At 34.8% G+C, this 22,534-nt stretch overlaps 3 protein-coding genes across 5 annotated transcripts in view; 2 read left to right on the top strand and 1 right to left on the bottom strand.

Moving 5' to 3' along the window:
• Window positions 1-656: 656 nt before the first annotated feature.
• LOC110103591 (pectinesterase 3-like) lies at window positions 657-6,040 on the top strand. 2 transcript variants are annotated; one of them, XM_028692691.1, is made up of 3 exons: window positions 657-1,894; window positions 3,740-4,423; window positions 5,904-6,040. In XM_028692691.1, exons 1-2 carry the CDS (start codon window positions 856-858, stop codon window positions 4,417-4,419), a joined length of 1,719 nt encoding a protein of 572 aa, XP_028548524.1. In that variant the 5' UTR covers window positions 657-855; the 3' UTR covers window positions 4,420-4,423; window positions 5,904-6,040. The 2 variants fall into 2 exon arrangements, with proteins under 2 accessions (XP_028548524.1, XP_020688033.1); XM_020832374.2 differs by lacking the exon at window positions 5,904-6,040 and having other exon boundaries at window positions 3,740-4,939.
• Window positions 4,956-19,620, bottom strand: LOC110103550 (E3 ubiquitin-protein ligase AIP2). The gene is made up of 5 exons (XM_020832321.2): window positions 19,225-19,620; window positions 11,707-11,920; window positions 7,974-8,245; window positions 5,928-6,137; window positions 4,956-5,237 (listed from the first exon to the last, which is right to left on the bottom strand). The coding sequence occupies exons 1-5, from the start codon at window positions 19,369-19,371 to the stop codon at window positions 5,088-5,090; spliced, it is 993 nt and encodes a 330-aa protein (XP_020687980.1). The 5' UTR covers window positions 19,372-19,620; the 3' UTR covers window positions 4,956-5,087.
• A 1,663-nt stretch (window positions 19,621-21,283) lies between these two features.
• Window positions 21,284-22,534, top strand: part of LOC110103556 (proteasome subunit alpha type-5) — a 31,411-nt gene continuing 30,160 nt past the window's right edge. For both annotated transcript variants that reach the window (XM_020832327.2, XM_020832328.2), the window contains exons 1-3: window positions 21,284-21,676; window positions 21,777-21,858; window positions 21,946-22,026. In XM_020832327.2, coding sequence (XP_020687986.1) covers window positions 21,663-21,676; window positions 21,777-21,858; window positions 21,946-22,026 — 177 coding nt within the window. In that variant the 5' untranslated portion in view covers window positions 21,284-21,662. The remainder of the gene's footprint in view (window positions 21,677-21,776; window positions 21,859-21,945; window positions 22,027-22,534) is intronic.

The following is a 22,534-nucleotide window of genomic DNA, read 5'->3' as shown; positions in this document are numbered from 1 at the left end:
TCGTAAATAGGTGAGAGATCAGGGGTAAATTGGGAGTGGTTGGTTGGACGGCCGATATTGAATCCCTTGATCATGTACAGTTCATCAAACATTTAAAGGTTTTAATCATGCCGGAATTCGACGATCTTGGGCTCGTTGGATTCATCTCGTCAAGCTGCTCGATTCGACTATAAGCACGTTATGTTTGGAAACCTTTTGGTATCTCAAATTGTGGTTCAAACTTTCCAACAACGCTAAGCTGGCTGATAGATCGAGTTGAATTTGATGTCGTTGGGTTTGTATTTCCGAGACGCTCAATTTGACTGTAAGTTTGCTGAAATCTAAGTTCAGATCATCTCAAATTTAATTTTTGAAAATTTTCACTTGATTTTTCCTCGAGATTCGTGACCGATCAAAACAAATTTTTTATGATATATCAAATTTCAATGTAATCTAAATTCAACTCATATGATGTAACTATGAAGTTATATAAATTTACATCATAAAGAAAAAAAATTTTTTATTAGGGTATCTTGATAAATGAAATTACTATAAAGAAACCAAAATAATTTTTTTGAAGAATATCACAAACCATCTTCATCGATTGATAGTAAGGTTTCACAATAATTCAAATAAATTATTGAATTTAAAATAGGCCGTAGCTTTAGCATAAAGTTTGACTAAAATTTTCATCAGTTACAGCATCCAGAATTCCAAGTGGCGCTCTGATTGAAGTGAAGCCCATTAAAGTTTCAGGACCCGACCTTACTTCAGCAAGCGCACCCAACATCCTCCTCTAGCTATAAATCACCCCCTCACCCACTTCAAAAATTACTCATCAAATTACAATCAGGGGAAAAATTTTGGACCAAGATCATGGATTCCCTCAAATCCTTCAAAGGCTATGGCAAGATGGATCCAGCCGAGGACCGTGAGTTCCGCCGGAAAGCCAAGACTCGCCTCATCCTGATCGCCGTCGCCGTCGTCCTTCTCATCGCCATCGTCGCTGGAGTTGCCATCTCTGTCATCGTCAACAAACGGAAGAGTGTAGACAACTCCTCTTCCCCTCAATCTACCATATCCGCATCATCTTCTATCAAAGCGATCTGCAGCGTCACGCGCTACCCTGACTCGTGCTTCGCTAGCCTTTCCTCCGCCGTGATCAATTCCTCCACCGTCGCCACCGATCCGGCTGCCCTCTTCCAGCTTTCCCTGGTGGTTGCCTCCCGTTCCATCTCAAAGCTCTCTTCCTTCCTCTCCACACTCAAAATCCCTACCACCGACATTCGGCTCCAGGCGGCTGTCAATGACTGCAAGGAGCTTCTCGGTGACGCCGTTGATCGGTTGAATGACTCAGCCGCTGTTTTCACAACGGCTAAGCCCGGGGAAAAGATCTTTTCCGACATCAAAATCAGCGATCTCAAGACATGGCTCAGCTCAACAATCACCGACCAGGAGACGTGCCTGGACAGCTTCGAGGGGACCACCGGCGGCTTTCGCGAGAAGCTGGAGGCCGCGATGGTGAATTCGACGCAGTTCGCGAGCAACAGCCTTGCGATTGTGACCGGGATAATGGGGATTATGGAGAAATTGCATTTTCCTCACAACAGGAAGCTGTTGGCTACCACGACGCAGAGGAGGGTTTTGTTGGCCGACGAAACAGAGGCGAATGTAACTGTAGCGATGGATGGATCAGGGAAGGTGAAGAGCATCCAGGAAGCGGTGGATATGGTTCCAAGGAGGAGTTTGAGGCGGTTTGTAATCTATATAAAGGAGGGTGAGTATAAGGAAAATGTAGTTGTCGACAAGAACAAGTGGAACGTCGTCTTGGTGGGCGACGGCATGTACAAGACGATCATTACAGGCAACAAGAACTTCATTGATGGCACTCCCACATTCTCCACTGCAACATTTGGTAAGTTCACTTAATTTTATTGTCTATTAATGATTTTTATTCCTGTTCATCTTTTATGGTCTGTACTGTTACATACTTTTGCTTCATTTACAGTTGATGAAATTTGATTAACAGTTGGAAATATTTTCCTCCATGAATTAGAATTAGATGCATTATGTGATCCATGTTTTAAATTTGCATTAATGTGCTTATAATGTTATAAGTAAAATTAGAAACGTCATATCCACCGTTGTTTAGTTTGGTTGGTGGACGAGTATGATTGGGAATTCTTAATCCATGCTCGATTCCCCTCGAGCAGCAACGCCTCTTAAGTGGGGCCCAATCAAGTGTGGGATAGGAGGTTTTTGAGGTAGGTCGGTAGGTGCCTCTTCTATATCATCTGAGGATTAGTCACAATGCCAAACAATTTTTTTGAAGGTGACACTTGGTTGATATCCCATTCATTAAAAAAAAAACCAGTATCTTCTGATTAGAAATTAATTAATATAAATTTAAAATTTTAAAATGAATAAAAAATATAAGTTGTTTATATTAAATTAATTTAATAATATATTTAAAATTTAGTTTTTTAAAATAAAATTTTAATCAAAATATTCTCATATAATTTTTCTTCTTATATTATTTCATTAATGTAATACAGTCCGGACTCTAGAGATGAAAAGATTTAACGCTTCTAGATAATAAATTGTTATTTTTTATCAATTATTTTTGAGAAAATTTGTATCTAAATTCTTAAACATATTACATGAAGATGAATTTTAAAATGATTAATTTTGATTTGAAATAAATAAAAATATTTTTTAATGTGCAATATATAATGATATAATTTATATCAAAATATTATTACATAATTTTTTTTAATTTTTCATAATAAAACTAATTTTTATATAAAGTTTGAGATTTAGTTTAAATTAAAATTTTTATTAAGTATCTATTTATTAATTATAGAAACTTATTCATAATATTCTCTCATCATTCTATGATCTCTAATACTAATTCAGAGTTAAAAAAGCAAAATAAAAAATATTTTTAAAAAAGCTTCTCTCATCACTCTTGAGAAATTCTCCCAGGAATTTTATATAGAACTATTTAGGAGATTCACCCGGCGTAAATAGAGGCAACAATTTTTTTCATTCTTCTTGAAATTAAACAAGAATGATGTCCTTAAATTTGCAGTTTAATTGTGATTATATTGTTAGGCATAAAAGATATTAAATTTAATTAAATTATATTATTAAGGAACTATTAAGTGATTGCCTTCACCTTACATTAAAATTTTAGATTTAGGGGCTGTTTTATCAAAAAAAAAAAAGGAAAGTGAACTATGTCAAGAACTTTTTAATGTTTGATTTGATGAAAAAATAATACCATTTAAACTTTAGTGAATTTCTTTCAACTCTCTAGTTTATTTTTGATATATTATAAATTTGTATATGTTTGACAAAAATCATTTTTCAACGTAATTTTAATGAGTTATCGCCATCAACCGACGAGAAATTATTACGTGCGGAGTCAAAAAGGATGGACCATCTAATTTTTGTAAGTGTGTGCTTAGTTTTTACTGCCACACTTATAAAATCGGAAGCAATCTCGGTCCGACTCCGCCTGCGAACCTCCCATCGACTGTTATGACAATAGACTGTTGCATACTGTCACCCTTTATCATCATTATTTAATTTTATATTACATTCATTTTATTTAAGTGAAACACTCATCTAAATAACTTCTTTTAAATAGACCATATTTACCTCCGCGGATCTTTTGAAATCAAAATTAGAGTATGCCAAGCAATTCATTTGTTAGATCGTAAATTTTCATCCTCATTATTTGTCTTTTTCTTCTCAGTTGTCACCGGAAAAGGCTTCGTCGCAAAGGACATCGGCTTCAAGAACTCCGCCGGCGCCGAAAAGCACCAGGCCGTCGCCCTCCGCTCCGGCTCCGACCACTCCATCTTCTACCGTTGCTCCTTCGACGCCTTCCAGGACACCCTCTACGCCCACTCCAACCGCCAGTTCTACCGCGACTGCCACATCATCGGGACCGTCGACTTCATCTTCGGCAACGCCGCCGTCGTCTTCCAAAACTGCAAGATCCTGCCGCGCCAACCGCTTCCCAATCAGTCAAATACCATCACCGCCCAGGGGAGAAATGACCCCAATCAAAACACCGGCTTCTCGATTCAAGGATGCACCATCCAACCCTACGATGCCGTCAATCGCCCGACGTTCCTCGGCCGTCCCTGGAAGAATTACTCCACGACGGTGATCATGAAATCGGAGATAGGGGCAGTGATTGACCCGACGGGTTGGATGCCTTGGGTGTTTGGTACTGTTCCGCCGGAAACCATCAACTATGCTGAGTTCCAAAACACCGGCGCCGGTGCGAATGTAGCCGGCCGGGTCACGTGGCCCGGTTACAGGCCCGCGATTGACGCGAATGAGGCCAGCAAGTATGGAGTGGGCTCTTTTTTGAATGGCCGTGAGTGGATATCAGAGGCTGGTGTGCAGTTCGACGCTTCGACTTGAATATGTAAGGAAGAAAATATAGCGTCCTGTGATGTTTATTTTCTCACACATATGCGTGAAATCACGCGATAATTTGTTCTATTATTTCGTGCAACCAAAAAGAATTTGAGTATATTTGTCAAATTAAGAATATAAATAACATATTAAAATTACTCGATATATCAATATTAATTTGATCTAGAATTTATTATGGAAGTTGCTTACTCAACAAATATTCTCAAGTAACTTTGTCTTATGTAAAACATTCTTGGATAACTGGCTGGCGAGCCATGGGAGAACTCATAGCTTAAAAAGATCAAGAAAATTGAACCTTTATCTTTCTATTATCATCTATGAATGCATTTTGATAACTTGACATACAATTGGCAGTAACAGAACCAAGTGTTAGTAATACTAAAGTGAAGCCAATACAGATCAAGTTAGTTGGGAGCTTAAGCTACCAATTAAGAGGTTTTAGGTTCAAGTCTTATGTATGTTTGAGTTTGTAACTATCTCAAAAAAAAAAAAAAAAAAAAAAAAAGTGAAGCCAACTGGAATGACTGGGACAAGCTTTTGAAGTCAGTTATTCTAAATAAATCGTACACAATACATTACTAAAAAACAAATATTTTGTGAGAAGTGGATGCAGTAATCTGGTATGTTTTAAGGGAGGAAAAAAAAAACTATTATCAGACGTACATAAATTCTCCACCACGAAGAGCATTAGCTGCTCCTTTCCTCTCTTCCTCGGCTTCTTTTTCCCTCTCCTTCCAGCTCTCATATGCATGATCATCAGTCCTCAGCTCATACCTGCAAACTGGGCAAGAATTGTGCTCATCCTGCAACAATGATAAAGAGAGAATATGATGCCGAGCATTTTTAGCTTCTAATATTCCTTAGGTTATTTTATTTAGTTTGTTACAAGTTTTCTAGAATCTTCTAGGATTCAGATAATGATGCGGAGCATTTTTAGCTTATAATGTTCCTTAGGTTATTTTATCTTGTTTGTTATAAGTTTTCTAGAATATTCTAGAATTCTCTAGGTTTTCTCTACTTTAGTAGTATATATGTGAAATGTGTGAGAGGAAGAGGACATGATGAATATTCTCTCTTTTTTGAAGCTTTAAGCTTGGTGTTATCTTTGTTCCCTTGATTGAAAAATCCCTTCAAGCAGGTCCGATTCTTCCAACGATCCAATCTACATCAGAATACCTCACTTCACACGCGAGATTTGAAGAGGCTTTATAGGCACACATATTGGAGACAATGCATGAAGATTAACTAATTCTAAAATAGAAAGAGATTATATAAGAAAAAAACTTCCCGTATTTAAAAATACAAAGAGTTTCTTAATAAAAATATAATAATAATTTTTATAATTGTATTGGTGTTACAAGAGATTGTAATGTAACAGTTATATATATGTGATATATTTTGTTATAGAGGAGTACATAGATTTCAACAGAGTTTTAATTTAAAACACTAATACAAAATTCAAAATGCAGCAGCGTGAAGAAAAGTATTATTACCAGCCAGGGTTTCAAACAAGGAGGGTGAAAGAGATGTTTGCAGGGAAGTTCCTGCATCTTGTCATTTAGAACTAAGTTCTCCCTGCATACAGCGCACTCAGACTCAGTTCCCAAACGGGTAATCACTTCGTCAGTAACATCAATGACTGGGAGACTAGCAACAACTTCTTTTGAGGCAGGGGGCGCTTTGTGTGATCCAGCACCAATTTCCTGGAATATTACAAGTGAGGAAAAATTTCCGCTAATTATTAGCACTTTCCTTTCATCATAAGTTACTATAGAAGCTGATCAAGTAAACCCAACATCTATTAAAATGTGAGATTAAGGTTTCGTTTGGGGCGGTTTTCTTACTATTTTTTAAAACAACTTTCTAATTCAAAAATAAAAAATTTTGTGCTAAAAAATTGCTTTATAAAGCAATAAGAAAGCCATCCCAAACGAAGCCTAATAATGACACAAATAAGTCAAAATGCGGCTACTAGGACAAACTCAACACTTTTAAAGGGCGAATAGCCCAAGTACATAAGATGATAGAAGGCTTTAGATAATAGATTATATCATCATCAGCCTTATCCCAACTATTTGAGATCGGCTTTATTAATCTAAATTCTTCATTCATTTCTTAGGCATAAGTTAAACAAAGAAATAACTACATAAAAATAAAGACATATAAGGAAATAAGTAGAAAATGAGTTAAATTTCTAACCTAACAGACATGAAATGAGCCAAAGTCATATTCTAGGAGTGTCCAAAAAATAGAAAACAAGTAAAAGCAAGATAGCATTGTCTCATGCATCTATGCTAAATATATATGGTGCTCCTACAAAATTGCTCGTGCTCATGGTCTAATAATAAATAAATCTACCAATCCAATTAGCCAAATAATTACAATCAAATTTTAGTTGGTTTAACCAAATAGAGTAAAGTTCATTTCCATGCGGTAAAGAGTCTAATAAGTTAGTGTTTTGGTCAAAAAGTATAGTAGCTGCTTGATTAGCCATTTCTATGAGGCAATAAATGAAGTGGCAGCCCAAAGCAGTAAATGTGCATACAACAGTCCTACATAAATGAAGCCTGCTGTATGGCGTGACAGAATATGAAATGATGTTCATGAAAAATAAGTGATCAAGGATTTTATGAGACAAACAGAAGAGGTTGTCCAAATAGCACCTATTGTAGAAAACAAAATTCGATGATTTAACAGAGTTTAAGGAGAGAAGAAGAGGTTTCAAAGATGCATCAGTAGGGCAAGTGACTAGAATCAATGTGAAAGGCATGAGAAAACGGAAAAGATGTAGGTCTAAATTCACAAATAATTCACAAATAACAAAGACATGTTGTAATTAAACAGTTGCAAGAGCTAAAAATAGATGAGCTGCAGTGATACGGCAGGAATGGACATCGGAAAGAAAGGAGGTTAAGGGGGTGGGGCCAGCAGGAAATTAATATATTATATTAGAAGGAAATAAATTAGGAAAACCTTTCCTAATGAGATCCTTTTCTAATTGAATTATTTTCAAATTAATGAGGGAGATATATTAGGAAGGAGGCTGAATTAGGAAATCCTTTCCTAAAGAGATCCTTTCTTAATTGAATTATTTTTAAATTAATGAGGTCGATATATTAGGAAGGGGGCTGATTTAGGTGGGAGGGAGGAAGCCTATTTAAGTCCATAGTAGGGTTTATTTTATTCTTATGCAGAATTTTATCTTGAGTGCTGTAGTTTTCTTTTGTAAGGGATCCTAGGGTTTGGGAGAGAATATCCTCCTCTCGAAAGAGGATCAATTGTATCTTGCTTCTTGTTATTTGATTTCCTAACGATAAAATTCTGTTATTTGGCTGAAATTTACTGTTGTTCACTGATTTTTGTGGTTCAAGACGTATCAGCTTACTAGATCAAATATGTAGGGAGTTGCAAGAGTGCACTGAACAACGTCATGTGATAAACTTTTCAGATGTACTGATCCCAAATTGAAAGTTATTTATCTTTACAAATGTACTTAGCTGTTCAAAATAAGAGAACTATTAAGCAATGCATGATATCACCTGCAATGAAGCTTCAATGACATTTTCAAGATCTAGAAAGCCATTTATCTCTTGTAAATTACTCATTAACTCTCTGACAGTCTCAGGAAGCTCAGGCACTGTACTAATTTCAGTTGAATTGCTATTCTCTTCCTGAACCTGGGAAGATTCTGCTGTGGCAGTCCAATCTTGTGCAACTGCAAGAGTTGTAAGTAAATTTTGGGCCACAAGCCATGCTGGTGGTGCTGGTTCAGGATCGATGGTCAAGTGGCCTTCAAAAAGGTACCTAGAATCTGAAGGAAATAACACGAAGATGATAAAATAAATGCTACCCAATCCAACAACAAAAATTTAATTTTGCACTTAAGAAATTTAAGGATTTATGGTAACAGCACATTATTTATTTGCTGATTAGTGTTAATCAATCTATGCTCAATAATGTTAGCATTATCTTAGTTGAGTTCTTTGTGACATGCACAATTCGCAAATTGCTTACATCTTAATAACTTTAAGTGTCTATTACCCTAAAGATACTTAAACAAACATAGAGTTGACACATAGTGCACATGCCTTTTGGCACATCACACATATGCGTCATAATCTTCCTCAAGGTTCAGCAAACCTAACTAGGACGTTTTAAATCACTCCACCAACAAAGGAATTTGATAAAAATATCATAACTGTCATGTTTAAATGCACCGCTTGGACCCATCCAAGCCCGGTTGTATGGTTCTATATGATACAACGTGTATGCAAGGCAACTGATAAAAATCCTGGATTTGACATTGTAGCATCCTTTCTTTCTTTCAGTATCTTTTCGCCTCCAGGAGTAGAGCATTAAAGTTGCCTTCAAAATTATCTTCTCAATAGAAAATGGCACAAATCCTTTACCATCGCATTACAAGTAACTTCATATCTAATATTTACATTAATTTCTTTCCTAATCCTGTAGCTGATTTAAACACCAGTTCACGTCGAGGTTGTTTGCACCAAAAGACAACTTTCAACCATAAGTATCAGAAGGTAAAATCACATAATTTTGTTTTAAAGCTTCCAATGATGAAGCATCTTTTACTTACTCCTATAGTCCTATGTCTCTCCCTCAACCAGGGTTAGGATTAGTTGGAGATACAGATAGCCCAGCAAGTCCCACTCCCAGTTCTATACAAACGTCATAAGGAGCTTCATTGGCCCACAAAGGCCTCTAGATTAAGCAAGCCATCCTTCCAAGGACGTCACCATGTAGATCTTTTCATTAATCTGATACACTTTTTTAAGCATGTATTTCAACCTTGGACTTCCGCTTTGGAGGACAAAGGCAATACTGCTAAACCAAGTGGCAGGCGGTAGCTTTCGACACGTGCACTTGGACTGTTACCTTCTTGGAAAAAGTAGCTTTCGATAGTTCCCTTCTAAAAAATAATATAATTCCTTTTAGAATTGGAAATTTGCATATCTAATCCATTTTGATCAGATTATTTTAGGTAGTTTGACTCAATAGTATTATGTTTGGTGCAACATATTTCACTGAATCCAAAAACCATTGCACATACTCTAAATTCTCATACTATATATGATTTGAAATGAGGATCACATTGAGATAAATCAAATAGATCAGATTGCTACCTCAATTCATGCAAAGTTATATATGCATCGAAATTGGAGCTATACTTAGAGGGAAGCACTCACCTCAAGCAATGTTTAGTCCATACAAACTTAAGATCGCATGGATATCCATCCTTTTGATCTATGCTTGAGGTCAAACGACTTCTTAGGATTCACATCCTTTCATGACATTTTTTTCACTCCAAGTAAAATGACTTGGGATTTATGAAGATCACTCAGGTGTGTGCAATAAGCTTTCAAGTTAGTCTTTGAAGCTAAGCTTGAAAGCTTCAATAATGTGCCATTTGGTTATAGTTTTGCGAGCAGTGATGAAAGAAAGGCTTAGACTCTGGGTTGAGTGATCTTTATTGTACATCACAATAGGCTTTTGTGTTTAATGGATCGTATCTTCTCCCATCTTCAAATTTATGCTACATAGGTCCCTCGTTGGTATTGAATTCATTTGTCATCCAAGCCTAGTGCAACTGCATGGTGCTAAGACATTAAAGGCTTTGGAAAGTAAGAATGCACAACTTGGAGATGCGTCAAAAAAGAAAAAAAAAACCAAATTTGTCATGATACTGAGACGAGAAGATTTGCTAGAAAGTTTAACTCAATATTATTATTTTTGGTGCAACATGTGTTGCATCAATTTCAAGTATTGCAGAGGAACTATAAGCCGAAAATATTATTGATTTGAAATGATAGAAAGGAATTGAATTGTTAGCTCTATCATGCAAACATATATACCCTGGGATTGAAACCATAAGTAGGGAACCACACTCACCACAAGCCTTGTGAAGATGGTTACATAAACTTCATGAGTTGTGTGATAGGAAATACTTGAGTTCGCAAGTAACCCTAAGGTAATACTTGAGTTCGCAAGCAATCCTAAGCCAATCGGAAGAGCAAACAGCAGGAAAACAGCAGAATTTCTGCTGTGGACAGCAGAAAACTGCACTCAAACTGAGAAAACAGTGGGAAAAACTGGAATAAAACCAAGCCAATACTTGTATTCCACTAGAAGAAGAATCAAAACAGCAAGGATACAATAGTTCTTCAATTCGAGAGGAAGAACAACTCTCCACAAGTCTCTAGCAAACCCTAGAGCCCAAGCACACAATGAGATCTCCAACTTTTCATTCAAATTCAAGATGAGGACCTAATTCCCCCCTTTCCCCCTCTTTAACTCTCATCCCCATACAAAATCCCTAAACAGCCCTTCTATTCAAATTCCCCCCCTTCCATTCAAATTTTCCCTCCAACCCTTGAATTAACTCCATGTGGGGCCCGCCTAGAGTAAGGACCGGAGGGGCCCGCCTAACATTGTGCTCATGGAAGAGTTTTATCTTAGATATTCACACCTAAAACCATACCAATTCTTAGAATTTGCATGCTTTTATAACTTGTTTTAGCGATAACTAATCTCTTATAATTTTTGAAGTTACCTAGGGTTGTGAGCTCCTTCTCTCGGATCACTATTATAAAAAGATCTCTCACTAGGGCTTGAAATTAAGCCTAACAACTTTGTGATATACCCTCTCCGCTAGGAATTTGCGAGCAATTTAACAAGGTAACCCTCTCAACTATGGTTTTTGATGAGTATGTAAGAAAGTGATCTCTTAGTTTGGATTCTCTCTTGGTTTTAGCTATAGGAATTTAGCAACTGACCAAAAAACAAGCAACGGGTTATGACGGGCATCATCTTAGACGTCGATATCTTAATGAGAGGTAATCATAAATGTGAGTTTCTTTATGACTATACCTAGGATTTGAGCGAGTTCATCAGTGTCCTTTATTAATGAGAGGTAACCTTAAATGTGAGTTTCATATTTGATGTATGAGTGTACCTAGGATTTGAGCGAGTTGACGAGTGTCCTTAATCATACAAATCATTTATGGCCTCTGTGTTCAGCTAATTGAATCATCTCTCCTCCCTTGTGAACACAGGTCTTGCTCAAGCTGAACCATATAAATCTTAGGGTTCTCTTTGTGGTGCTTAATCTTTGCATGATAATTTTTTGTAAATCATATTCACTCATGAGAAGCAGCCACCAAAGATATTATGTTGAAAAGTGGAGTACTGCATTAGTCAAGCTATCGAAAATAACATTTATTGGCTTCAAATTTCATTGTAAAGCAAAACAACCTGATTGTCTTCTTTCAGAACTAGGAGTCTCATTCTCCACATCATTCAAATGCTCGTGAGCCCTAGCAACACATTGATGTAAATGATCCTTTTCAGATGGCTCTGTAACCAGCTTCTCTGCTTCTTTAAATAGACTTAAGCCAGCTAGCCAAAATCCACGTGCTGTATATCTAGTTTGAAGAACAGTAGCTACACGACAAACTGTAGAATATATCTGAAACAAAAGGAGGGTAAGAGATTATACTAAAAGTAAGAATTCCTTAGATTGTTCAAATCTGAAATAATTAATGAAACAAGTTACTCATCGCAAAGAAATTTAAAAAGGATATAATCATTGTAAATTAAACTTTTTACTGGAGTCAAAAGAAAATTTGAAAGTTTGTTTTTCCCAAATCTCGTAATGAAGCAAGTTCATTTAGTAGAATGTGAAGAAAAAGATGATCATCATTCAATGAAGAACATAATAAACTCGAGCGTCACATAAATAATCAAACACAAATTCATCATTCATGAAATTCAAGCTGCATTATATTTGACATTTCCATCTTAAAGCAAAGGTTTTGCTGGCCCAACATTGTAGTATCTAGTTTTAGAAGTGAAAATAATGTTTAAAATTACGCAATTGGGTAGTGAGATTTTTTTTTTGTTCGTGAGACGAGGCATAAGCCTCAAAGCGTTTTGAGGCGTAAGCCTCAAAATAAAAAATTGCATAAAGCACAAATAAATATTAAAAATAGTTTTTTATATAATACTCAATTAATATATTAAAAGATAACATTATCCTTCTATTGAACTATGAAGTAACATATTGACATACATTTGAACCACAAAATTATACAAGACCTAAAGCAGCTAGTGATAAATTGCATGAAATATAATTAAAATACAAATACTACATGAGCAAAAAATATTAAATATGAAAACTGCAAATAAGTGTCATATAACATTAAGTTCAACTCCAAATTCTTTCTTTCTCAGTTCCCTACTCATTTACATTTAATTTCTAAAAAAGGTTGAAATAATTGGCAAAAGCTAGAAAATCATATGTACTGTCATCACTAAGAGGCTCTTTATTTGAGTCGTCATTATAACAAAATTGTCACTTTCCCGTCTCATCCTGTGGAATCAAATGCCTCCTAATATGCTTCTTCTTCATTTATTCAAGACATCTTCCTCTTTCATAAATATTTTTCATCAATATTAAAGATGAGATTAATACTTGAAAATTTTTAGAGGTGACGGAGATGGTTGTGTGCGACTTTCAAGTGATCATTGATGACAGTTATGATGGCGGTGGCTATGGCAAATGCGATAAGTGGAGGTTGAGGCACTCGAGAGGAAGTTGCTGCAACTCAGGGGTGTGATTTGTTCTGGGCTTTATTTTAGGATTTATGTAAGTTTAAATAAAAAAAATATATAAATAGGGTGAGGCATAAGCCTTACGCCAGCGAGGTGAGGCGTGCCTCAAGGTAGGCCTCAATCAAGCTGTGGCGCAAGCTTCATAAAAAAATTTGAGGCGTAAACCTCAAGATGTTTTTCATTAGAATTGCGTTGAGGCGGACCTCAAGGCGAGCCTCATATTGCACAATTTTAAATAATGGGTGGAAATGAATGCAATATTTGCAAGTACAAAAAAGAAAATGTAAAATCAAAGAGGAAATTTAATCACAACCCATCCTTCCCATCATCAAGAGAAGCAACCACCAAAGATATTATGTTGAAAAGTAGAGCTAGGCTGGGAACGAAGATAAAATAGTTTATGGTAAGCCATAGGAATGAGCACATGTGATAAAAATACCCAAAATTCAGAACACACTCAATTTTTTGGTCTAATCGAAATCAACTCAAACAAATTCAAGTTGAGTTTCAAACAAAGGTAGTTGGCTCAAATCTATTTCAAGTTGATTTCAAGCCTGCAGCGATTTGCTTGAATTTTGATTACACTCAGCTCGAAGGTATAGAATGTTTTATATATTTAATATGATCATAATGGGAAGTAATTGTTGGCCCTTTTGGGTAGTGAATCATACCTCAGGCAAAAATTAAGCTAATGGAATGTGATACTAAATCGTGGCTTACGATATATCTCCAAGATTCAAGCTCTTATACCAACATCTTTGAGTCTTTGTATTCATAAATCTTCTTCTTGATCTTTTTCTTACTCTAAAAATTATCTCTATTTCTCCAATTAGATGTAAAAAAAAAATAGAGGATATAAGGGAAGAGTCGTGCTCACTATTCAAAATAAAAATAGTGAAAGAGATGAATTTGAAATTAGTGATTCTAATTATGAGATAGAAATAACGCCCTAAATGTGTGTGCCCATTTGTGAACAAAGAGAAAGAGGTTTGGGGGGGGGGGGGGGGGGGGGCAAACTTAGGGGGGGGGGGAGAGAGAGAGATTAAAATTATGTTTTTAGAAAGACACTCGAGGAATCAACGATAAAGGAGAGAGAGAACAAGGAATCAATAAATAATTCCTAATTTCAAAGATGCCAAAAATAATATCAACCCAATCCAATTTATATAAATAGTATTTACAATTTAGATTTAAAATTAGATCCTATCGTCTAACCTAAATTCAAATTAATTCTTTTCATCTAATTTAAATTCAAAAAATAAGATTATCAAAAAGGATAACTCCTACTTAATTAAAATAAAATTAATTCATATAATATAAATACAATTGAGAATCCAAGAACATAAGACTTGCGCTTAATCCTGAATCTAAGTTTGAGTCCATATGCAATATGCAAAGAATGGCGGTGATGAGGTTGTGCGGTGAGCAACAGTGAAGTTATGCGATGATGTGTCTCAAATAGAGTCCAATGGGTTGATTGTGTGCAAAGATCAACTAACAATGAACAAGCTCTTAGTGTTCGACAGTTGGTGTTTGTGGCGAGACTTGGTTGAATAATAAGAGCAGGTGGTAGAGACCAAGGTTATGGATAATATATTCGGTTAGAGTTGCAACATTACTCCATCGAGTTAGGTGAGCATTGGCCATTGTTTGGTGTTGGATCAACTTCTTCAAGCAATGATTTGAACGATCGGGTAGAAAAGTCAAGTTCTTCCATAATAGAAGGTCATCGTAGCACAGTGATGCTACTAGTGAAATCCACAGAGGAGATGTTTGGTGAGGGGTCAAGGGCTTTTGAGAAGTTGTAATGCAAGGAACCTACAACCTTCTATTCTTTATAATTTTAATCTAAAAAATTAGAGGAAACAAGAGATGATACTATTATTATATACATAGATTTAATGTACATAGTGATTCCTCCTTGAATTTATTTTACCTAAGAAATCATAGCCTTCTAGAGTAATAGGGGTGAAGAATTTAAGAGGAAATAGAAAGAAAAAGGTTGATATGAGAGGAGAGAGAGAGAGAGAGAGAGAGAGAGTGGAAGAATTGCTAGTAAGATGAGTGAGAAAATACTTTGTATCATTATACACATATCTTGACTGGTGAAATATTTAGTACTCTGAGTGGCTTTTCAAGTTGGAGACTTCATTAAACCATGTGAAAAATCTTATCTTTTGTTTTTGATTTTTTTTTTATGGATGATTTATGTACCTCGATTTGTTCATTGTTGCTCCCAGGTGGGATCATTTCCCTAACATTTACTCAATACTCATAACCACTTCTCACAAAATTTTAGAGCAATTCTCATTGCATTATCATTCTCCACTCCAATAGTTCACTTCATAATATCCTTTCAATCAGTGTTAGTTATGAAAACGTCTCTCAAAGCCCATAATAGGCATGAAGAAGCAATTTTAAAAGTTTTTAGACTCAATCCCTTCAACAGCTTATAACAATAAATCTTCTATCTACTATTGTACAATTATTTCCAAAAAGTGACTCAATAAGTGCTGAAAATACTTGCCCTATTTGCTTTAAACAAACTAGGAATAAATTCATGAGTTAAAGTCATTATTAAACAATTTTTACATTGCTAGCACAGTAAAAATGTGACTCGAATCTATAGCAAAATTTGGAAGAAATTAAATTGAAGATAAACAAAATCATAATTAAAGCATGTTTGATGGTGACAAATTTTAAGATAATCAATTGATAATAAATTTAGGTTAAAAATTTTATTAGATTAAACTACATTGAATCATGAAGTATACTATAAATTTATCCATAAATAAATGGAATTGAATTAGCATTGAAGAATACCCATTAAGATAAAGCTTTAGATCCAAATAAGATGCTTATTAAGATTTATTAAGTTATAAAAGACACTGGGATAATTTGATTAACAAATATTTTAAATAATAATTAAATGTTTAATGATAGGAAATGATTCATGTTGTCGATCCCACATAGTGAGATAAGGGTTTGATGTTGTTGTTGACGATGGGAAGTGATTCATGAATAAGCATTTTGGAACATTCTTTAATAACAAATGAGATGTTCTAAGTTTTTTAAACTTTGGATTCATATGATAAATATTCGATAAAAGGTTTAGATAAATCACGTCAGTATAAAAAATTCGAGTTGACTTTAAGTCAAGGAACTCAACTAAGGATTTAAATTTTTTTGCCAAGGAAATCAAGAAAAATTATTATAAGGAATGAAATTTCTTCATATGACAAAATTTGATTTTGAAATAAGATATGATCAAATACTTCGAGAAGTGATTTGCAATAAGATATGATCAAATACTTCGAGAAGTGATTTGCGATATTCAACAAGAAGGTGCATTTCAAAAGTATGTTTACATACTAGTACAATGCAACAATGACTATTATCATAAGGTACTTGCTAGAGTATCTTAAGCATTTTCAATAATATTGTAATTTAATATATTTGAAGTGAGGTACTTTTGCATATGTTATTTGCAGAAAGCGTAGTTATGAAGAAATTGAAAATTTTGCACAATTGAGCAAATATTCTAAAGACAAGGTAATGAGGAAAAGTAGAGAAATCTATATAACAAGATATTTAATTTTGGTGGATATAAAGTTGATTGTAATAATCAGTAGGAAGATCAAGCAAACCTATATATGATATATTTGAATAACTTGGATTTATTCTATACATAGGGTTATAAAAAAACATAAATAATTATATTAAGTTGGTTAACTAAAGCAAACAAATGTTTTTGAAGTACAAAGAAAAGAGACAATGCCATGAAAGTTTTCCTATTTTTTAATTTTAATAATTATGCTTTATAGGTCCAAGGGTTGAATAACAATACCGACACTTCTCCTCAAATAAGCGTGCAATGTCCAGTATGTATTCGACAAGACATATATCCGACACGCCTCTGACACGTGTCGGACACACCGAAAATGTGTCTGATTAAAAAATATTAAATACAAACTGGACACGCATGTCCTAAATATTTTATGATTTAAAAAAATATAATTTCTTATATTTAAAAATTTTATTTATTTAAAATATAAAAACTATTTTTTTTTTCTATCCACAACACCAAATCAATTGCCTGCACTCAATACCCCATTCATCGAATGTTCTAATTTTCATTTCTCTTTGGCAGGTCACGACTTTGGTTTTACAACAATGACTGATGTCATCTCAAAATCGAAGTCTGACACTATCTTTGACATTGATGCTTGACGCTAGCAATTTCTACGCCTACAATTTGACAGCTCGTCTTTGTCATACACTATGTTGCACCGATACGAATACAATGACACTGATACAATACAATACAGATACGGGACACGTCAATTCTTAAAAGTACAAGATAGGTACGACGCGGACACGACATTATAATTTATAAATCATACATTAAAATTAAGAAAGCAATCAAAGCATAATATTTGAAATTACAAAAACAAAATAAAAGTAACATCATTTGTAGCCTTGTAGTTTATAATATCAAAATAAAAGTAAGCATTAAATGTCTAGTACAACAACAAAAGCATAAACATAACTTGTCTAGCACATGAAGTTTCAACTATTCAATAGAAGGAATGATATGATTAGCTTCTTCAGCGGTTTGTCTTTGAACTTCTATATCATCTTCAATAAATATCATAGCTTCTAATTCAGGCTCATCAAGTGAAAAATTAGCAAATTCTAATATTCTCATATCATCAAGAGACTCAAATCAATCTCGAAAATGAGAGAACCTCGCTCGCGACCGCGGAAGTAAATACGATGATTCTTTTTCGGATTTTTTGTTTCAACGGACACGCGTGTCCTTTTGAAATTAAATAGTATTTTAATTGGATACATCTTTGTCGTATCCAACATGTATAGGTGTCGTATCAGAGGCGTATCCGACTTGTATTGATGTATTAGATACACGCCTTCATAAATAGGTATATCGGTGCAACATAGTTCAGACATTCTTTTAACATTGACGACCAACACCCTCTCAACATTAACGACAAACGTCCTCATCACATTGGTGCCCGATACTTACTATATAACATCGATGTTCGACTTTCGACAACATGATTGCCTTTTCTCTTGATGCTTGATACACGATATCGATGTCTGACTCTCAACATCCTAATATTAATTATTTTAAGCACAAATTTTAGTTAAATGACTTAATTATTTTAAGCACAAATTTTAGTTAAATGACTTATTATTTCTAAATTATTTTTAATATTATACTTAGTTTATTTTTATACAATATTTTTAATACATAAAAATCATAATAACATATGCAACCAATCTCCATGTCATATATTTTCAATAATTGATGTGTCACGTGTTCGTATTGTATCTGTGTATGTGCATCATAGACAATGACATTCATCACAACGTTAAAATCTGAAATTAGAACAATTATGCTATACGGATATGAGAATTGAATATCAAATAACTCAAAGATTACTAAGTGACATGCTGAAGAGGTGAGAATGCTAAGATGGAGTATGTTAAAGACATATTGAAGTTATGCATGCCAGAGTAGCAACCACTGAAGGGAAGATGATAAAAAAAGAAGAAGCTGCAAGATGTAACAATATGGTGCGTAAATAAATATTGATGTGAAAAGAATATGAAGAAAAATGGGAAGAAAAGAAACCATGGCTAGAGCGAAGTCGTGCAAAGACTTGTGTAATATAGATTAATATCTCCTGTAGCACTCAACTGGAATAAATGAAGGAAGATTCATAAGGTTGTCTCAAATAGTTCAGGCCAGGCAAACGATGATAATGATAAAGAGATTTTCACCAACTCATAGTTTAAACACCGCTGGACCTTTGTTTCCTAAAATCATCCTTCAACATAGAGCTGCAGTGAGATGACCAAAATCAGCATAAGGAATTAGGATAAAAGCAACAAGTTTCCATCAAATTCAATTTCATCCATCATCAAAACTCTAAATCATTCACTGCTACAAATGAAAACCTAATCGAATATAAGAATGCAGCCATCTAATACAATCTCAGACGTTTTCAATTGTAATCATCCAATCAGATTATGATAGGAAAATTTTGAACTATAAAAAGAATTTACGAGAGAGATGCAGAAAAAAAAACATTCTAAACGGGGACAACACTTCTAAAGCAAAGGCACCGAATTTACCAATTTACGAATAGAAGCGGAGGCTGAGGAGTAACGGCCCCGTAGAAGAGACGCTATCGAGGAGACTGCCTCCTCGAATGTCTGCTTCTTCCCAAGTTTTATCCGCAACGCTAGTAACTCCTCCTTCACCGTTTCCTCAGATGCCATTCTTCGATTTCTCGTATTAGGATCAGGAATTCTGTATTGATAGTGAAAATCGAAAATTGGAAACCCTAGATTGGGTATCAAGCCTTTGCTTCAGCTCCTGCTTCTACACCGAATTCTTGCGAGAGGGGAAATCGAGGACAACCGTGGATGAATGGAGAACGCAGACCTTTGCGCGAAACAACGAGCGGGACAATGGAGACGCATTTGTGTCAGGTAAAAGTAGCACGAAAATATACTCCGGGTTGGATAACCGTTTGATTAACTTGGAGATTCGAACTTCTGGACTTGCTCCGCAAGAAAAAGATCATAGAGATTATCGAATGAATATACCTCCTCTTGGCCCATTGACCGAACAATTATTACATCCTATGATCGGACATAGAGCTACGTTCGGCCGCCAGTAACATATCGCAACGTGCTCTTATTCTCTACCGTGCGGCCCGACAACTTGACCCGGATCGAAACCTGAGAATACTATGTTCGCGTATTGCGAGGTATTACTCGGTATTTGCTCGGTATTGCTAGGTATTGCATGACAATAATGAGAAATACTGCTCTGTCAAGATCAATACCGAGCAAATACCGAGTTGTACCGAGTTTTATCGAGTTTTTCTAGAATACCAATACCGAGTTGTACCAATACCCATAAAAACTCGGTACAACTTGGTATTACTCGGTATTGGTTATTGCCAAGCAAAATCGAACAATACCTAGCAATACCGAGTTGTATCAATACCTAGAAAAACTCGGTGCAACTTGGTATTTGCTCGGTATTGGTTATTGATGAGCAAAATCGATTAATACCTAACAATACCGAGTAATACCGAGCAATACCTAGCAAAATCGAGAAATACCGAGCCATCATGGGTTCGTTCAGAGTCGGGTTGTCGGGGCGTGTGGTAAATAGTGAGAACGTATGACGCGATTCTACTGGCGGTCGAACGTAGAGCTACGTCCTGTGACCGGACCGCATGTATTGGTGGATATAAAAAAAAAAAAGAGGATTTACATAAGCATTATTTTATTTCAGATTTTTTACGTATTTAACATACACAACTCGTTTTTACATGGTGGTTCAGATCTTAGGCTAACAACTATAAGATCGTAGGTTTGAGTCTTTGTGTATATGATGTGTGTATGTGTTTGACTTAATTGACCTAAATGTCCAAATACACACACACACACACTTAAATTTATTTTCATTAAATCATTAATAAGTCAATCATGACTTATAATAGGGGTGTCAAAATAAGTTAACAAGTCGGGCTCGTGTTAGACCCGAAATTGATTCAATTTGAACATGGGCAAATTGAATCCGACCCATTTTAAAAATGGGTAAAAAATTAAACCCAAAATTAACCTATTTTAATTAAAAAAAGAACTTATTACCCATACATTTTAAGTCAAGTAATTAAAAATAAGAAGATTATTTCAATAAATAATAGAATTTAAGAAAAATATTAAACATGTTATTTTCGAATTAAAGTCAGGTTGGCGGATAAATTTGAACTCAATTCTTTTATTAAATGGATCAATCTGAACCTGAAATTTTTAGATTGAATCCGGATTGATCGGACTATTTATTGATACCTTAAACTTATATGATAAATAAACTTGGGATAAATTTTATGAAATCTCATATAGCATAACTCTAATTAAAATTCTTTGAAATATATATTTGATTATTAAATACACAATAATATCGTAGTCAGAGTATATATGGCGTCCAAATTTTACTTCTGAAAAAAAATGCTAAAGATTAAAAAAAATAAAAAAAGGGTATACATTCATATCTATTTATATATTTCAATAGCTATAGTCAAATCTTTATATTTATTTTTATAATATTTTGTTTTAAAATAAATATTTTGTTTTAAATATATCAATATTAGTAATTTTTTTAATATAATTTAAATTTTAGTATTTTATAAATAAATATAAAAAATAATTATTAAATTTATTATTACATAAAAAATTTGTAGTGCTTTTATAAATCCCCAAAATAAAACTCTTTGTAACTGCGCGCGAAATCGGTTCCGGTAATGATGGACCAAAATTTTGGCAACCAAATCATCTTACGATCTTCATCTAACAAAATGCCGATCCCATCGCAACTTTTTGCTCATTTGCACTTGCTTCGCAGTTGGACTATTTTGATTGAGCCCATTGCGGTATTCGCCCATTACTCGTCAGACCTTTCTTCCTCTCTGCTCTTTCTCGCTCCTCACAGTCACCGAAATCTCTAAACAGAGCTTTTCCCAGAGAGGTCAGGGTTTCTGGTGATCTTGGAGATGTTTCTCACGAGGTTAGTTCTCTTTGGCCTCAATTTTATATTTAATTTTCTTCATTGTTTGTTTACGGAGTAGAGGGTGCTTATGAATTATGATACATGTCTTTGTTTCAAGGACTGAATATGATCGAGGGGTCAACACCTTCTCGCCTGAGGGAAGGTTGCTTCAGGTTGAGTATGCAATAGAGGCTATAAAGGTAGGGTAGTTTTTTCTATAATTTTTAATTTGACAAATTTATCTTGAAGGCTTATGTTGTTGAATATTGATGAACCTTTTATATCAGCTTGGTGCGACTGCTATTGGAATAAAGACGAAGCAAGGAGTCGTGCTCGCGGTTGAGAAGCGCTTGCCATCACCTCTACTGGTATATGTTAATAAATTCATGTTGTTTTGATCGGATTTTTAAGTTACTTTACAGCTCTTGGGGTTGATTTGCTGATTTACATATTGATTTCTTGATGGGTTGAACTGTGTGGATGATTTACGGAGAATATGTATAATTTCTCATACTTGTTATTGGCTTTAATGACTAATGCTAGTGGCATTGACCATTAATTTTGAAGCTTCTTATGTAATGTATATGATATTACACTTCTTTATCTGATGCCTGTGGTGTAAAATACTAGTATTAAGTTTTTTAATTACACAATTTATATAAATAATTTATAAAAGAAAACACTGTGTCCATCTTTTTGTTGTTTTTTCATATCCTACTTTCGAATCCTTAGTGGTACAATTAAGAGAACATGATAACAGCCATCACGTCTCTAGAAGTCCATGGTGGATGATTGATTCATGGACCTATTTTTGACTATTGCGGAAGATTAAGTAATGGGTGTTGCAACACAATTGTGGATCTGAGGTGGTTGGAC

The sequence above is a fragment of the Dendrobium catenatum genome, unplaced genomic scaffold (genome assembly GCF_001605985.2).
Source record: "Dendrobium catenatum unplaced genomic scaffold, ASM160598v2 original_scaffold_254917, whole genome shotgun sequence".
Classification (NCBI taxonomy): Eukaryota; Viridiplantae; Streptophyta; class Magnoliopsida; order Asparagales; family Orchidaceae; genus Dendrobium; species Dendrobium catenatum.
Note: the sequence above shows the minus strand (reverse complement) of the source record. Positions and strands in the feature narration are given on the sequence as shown.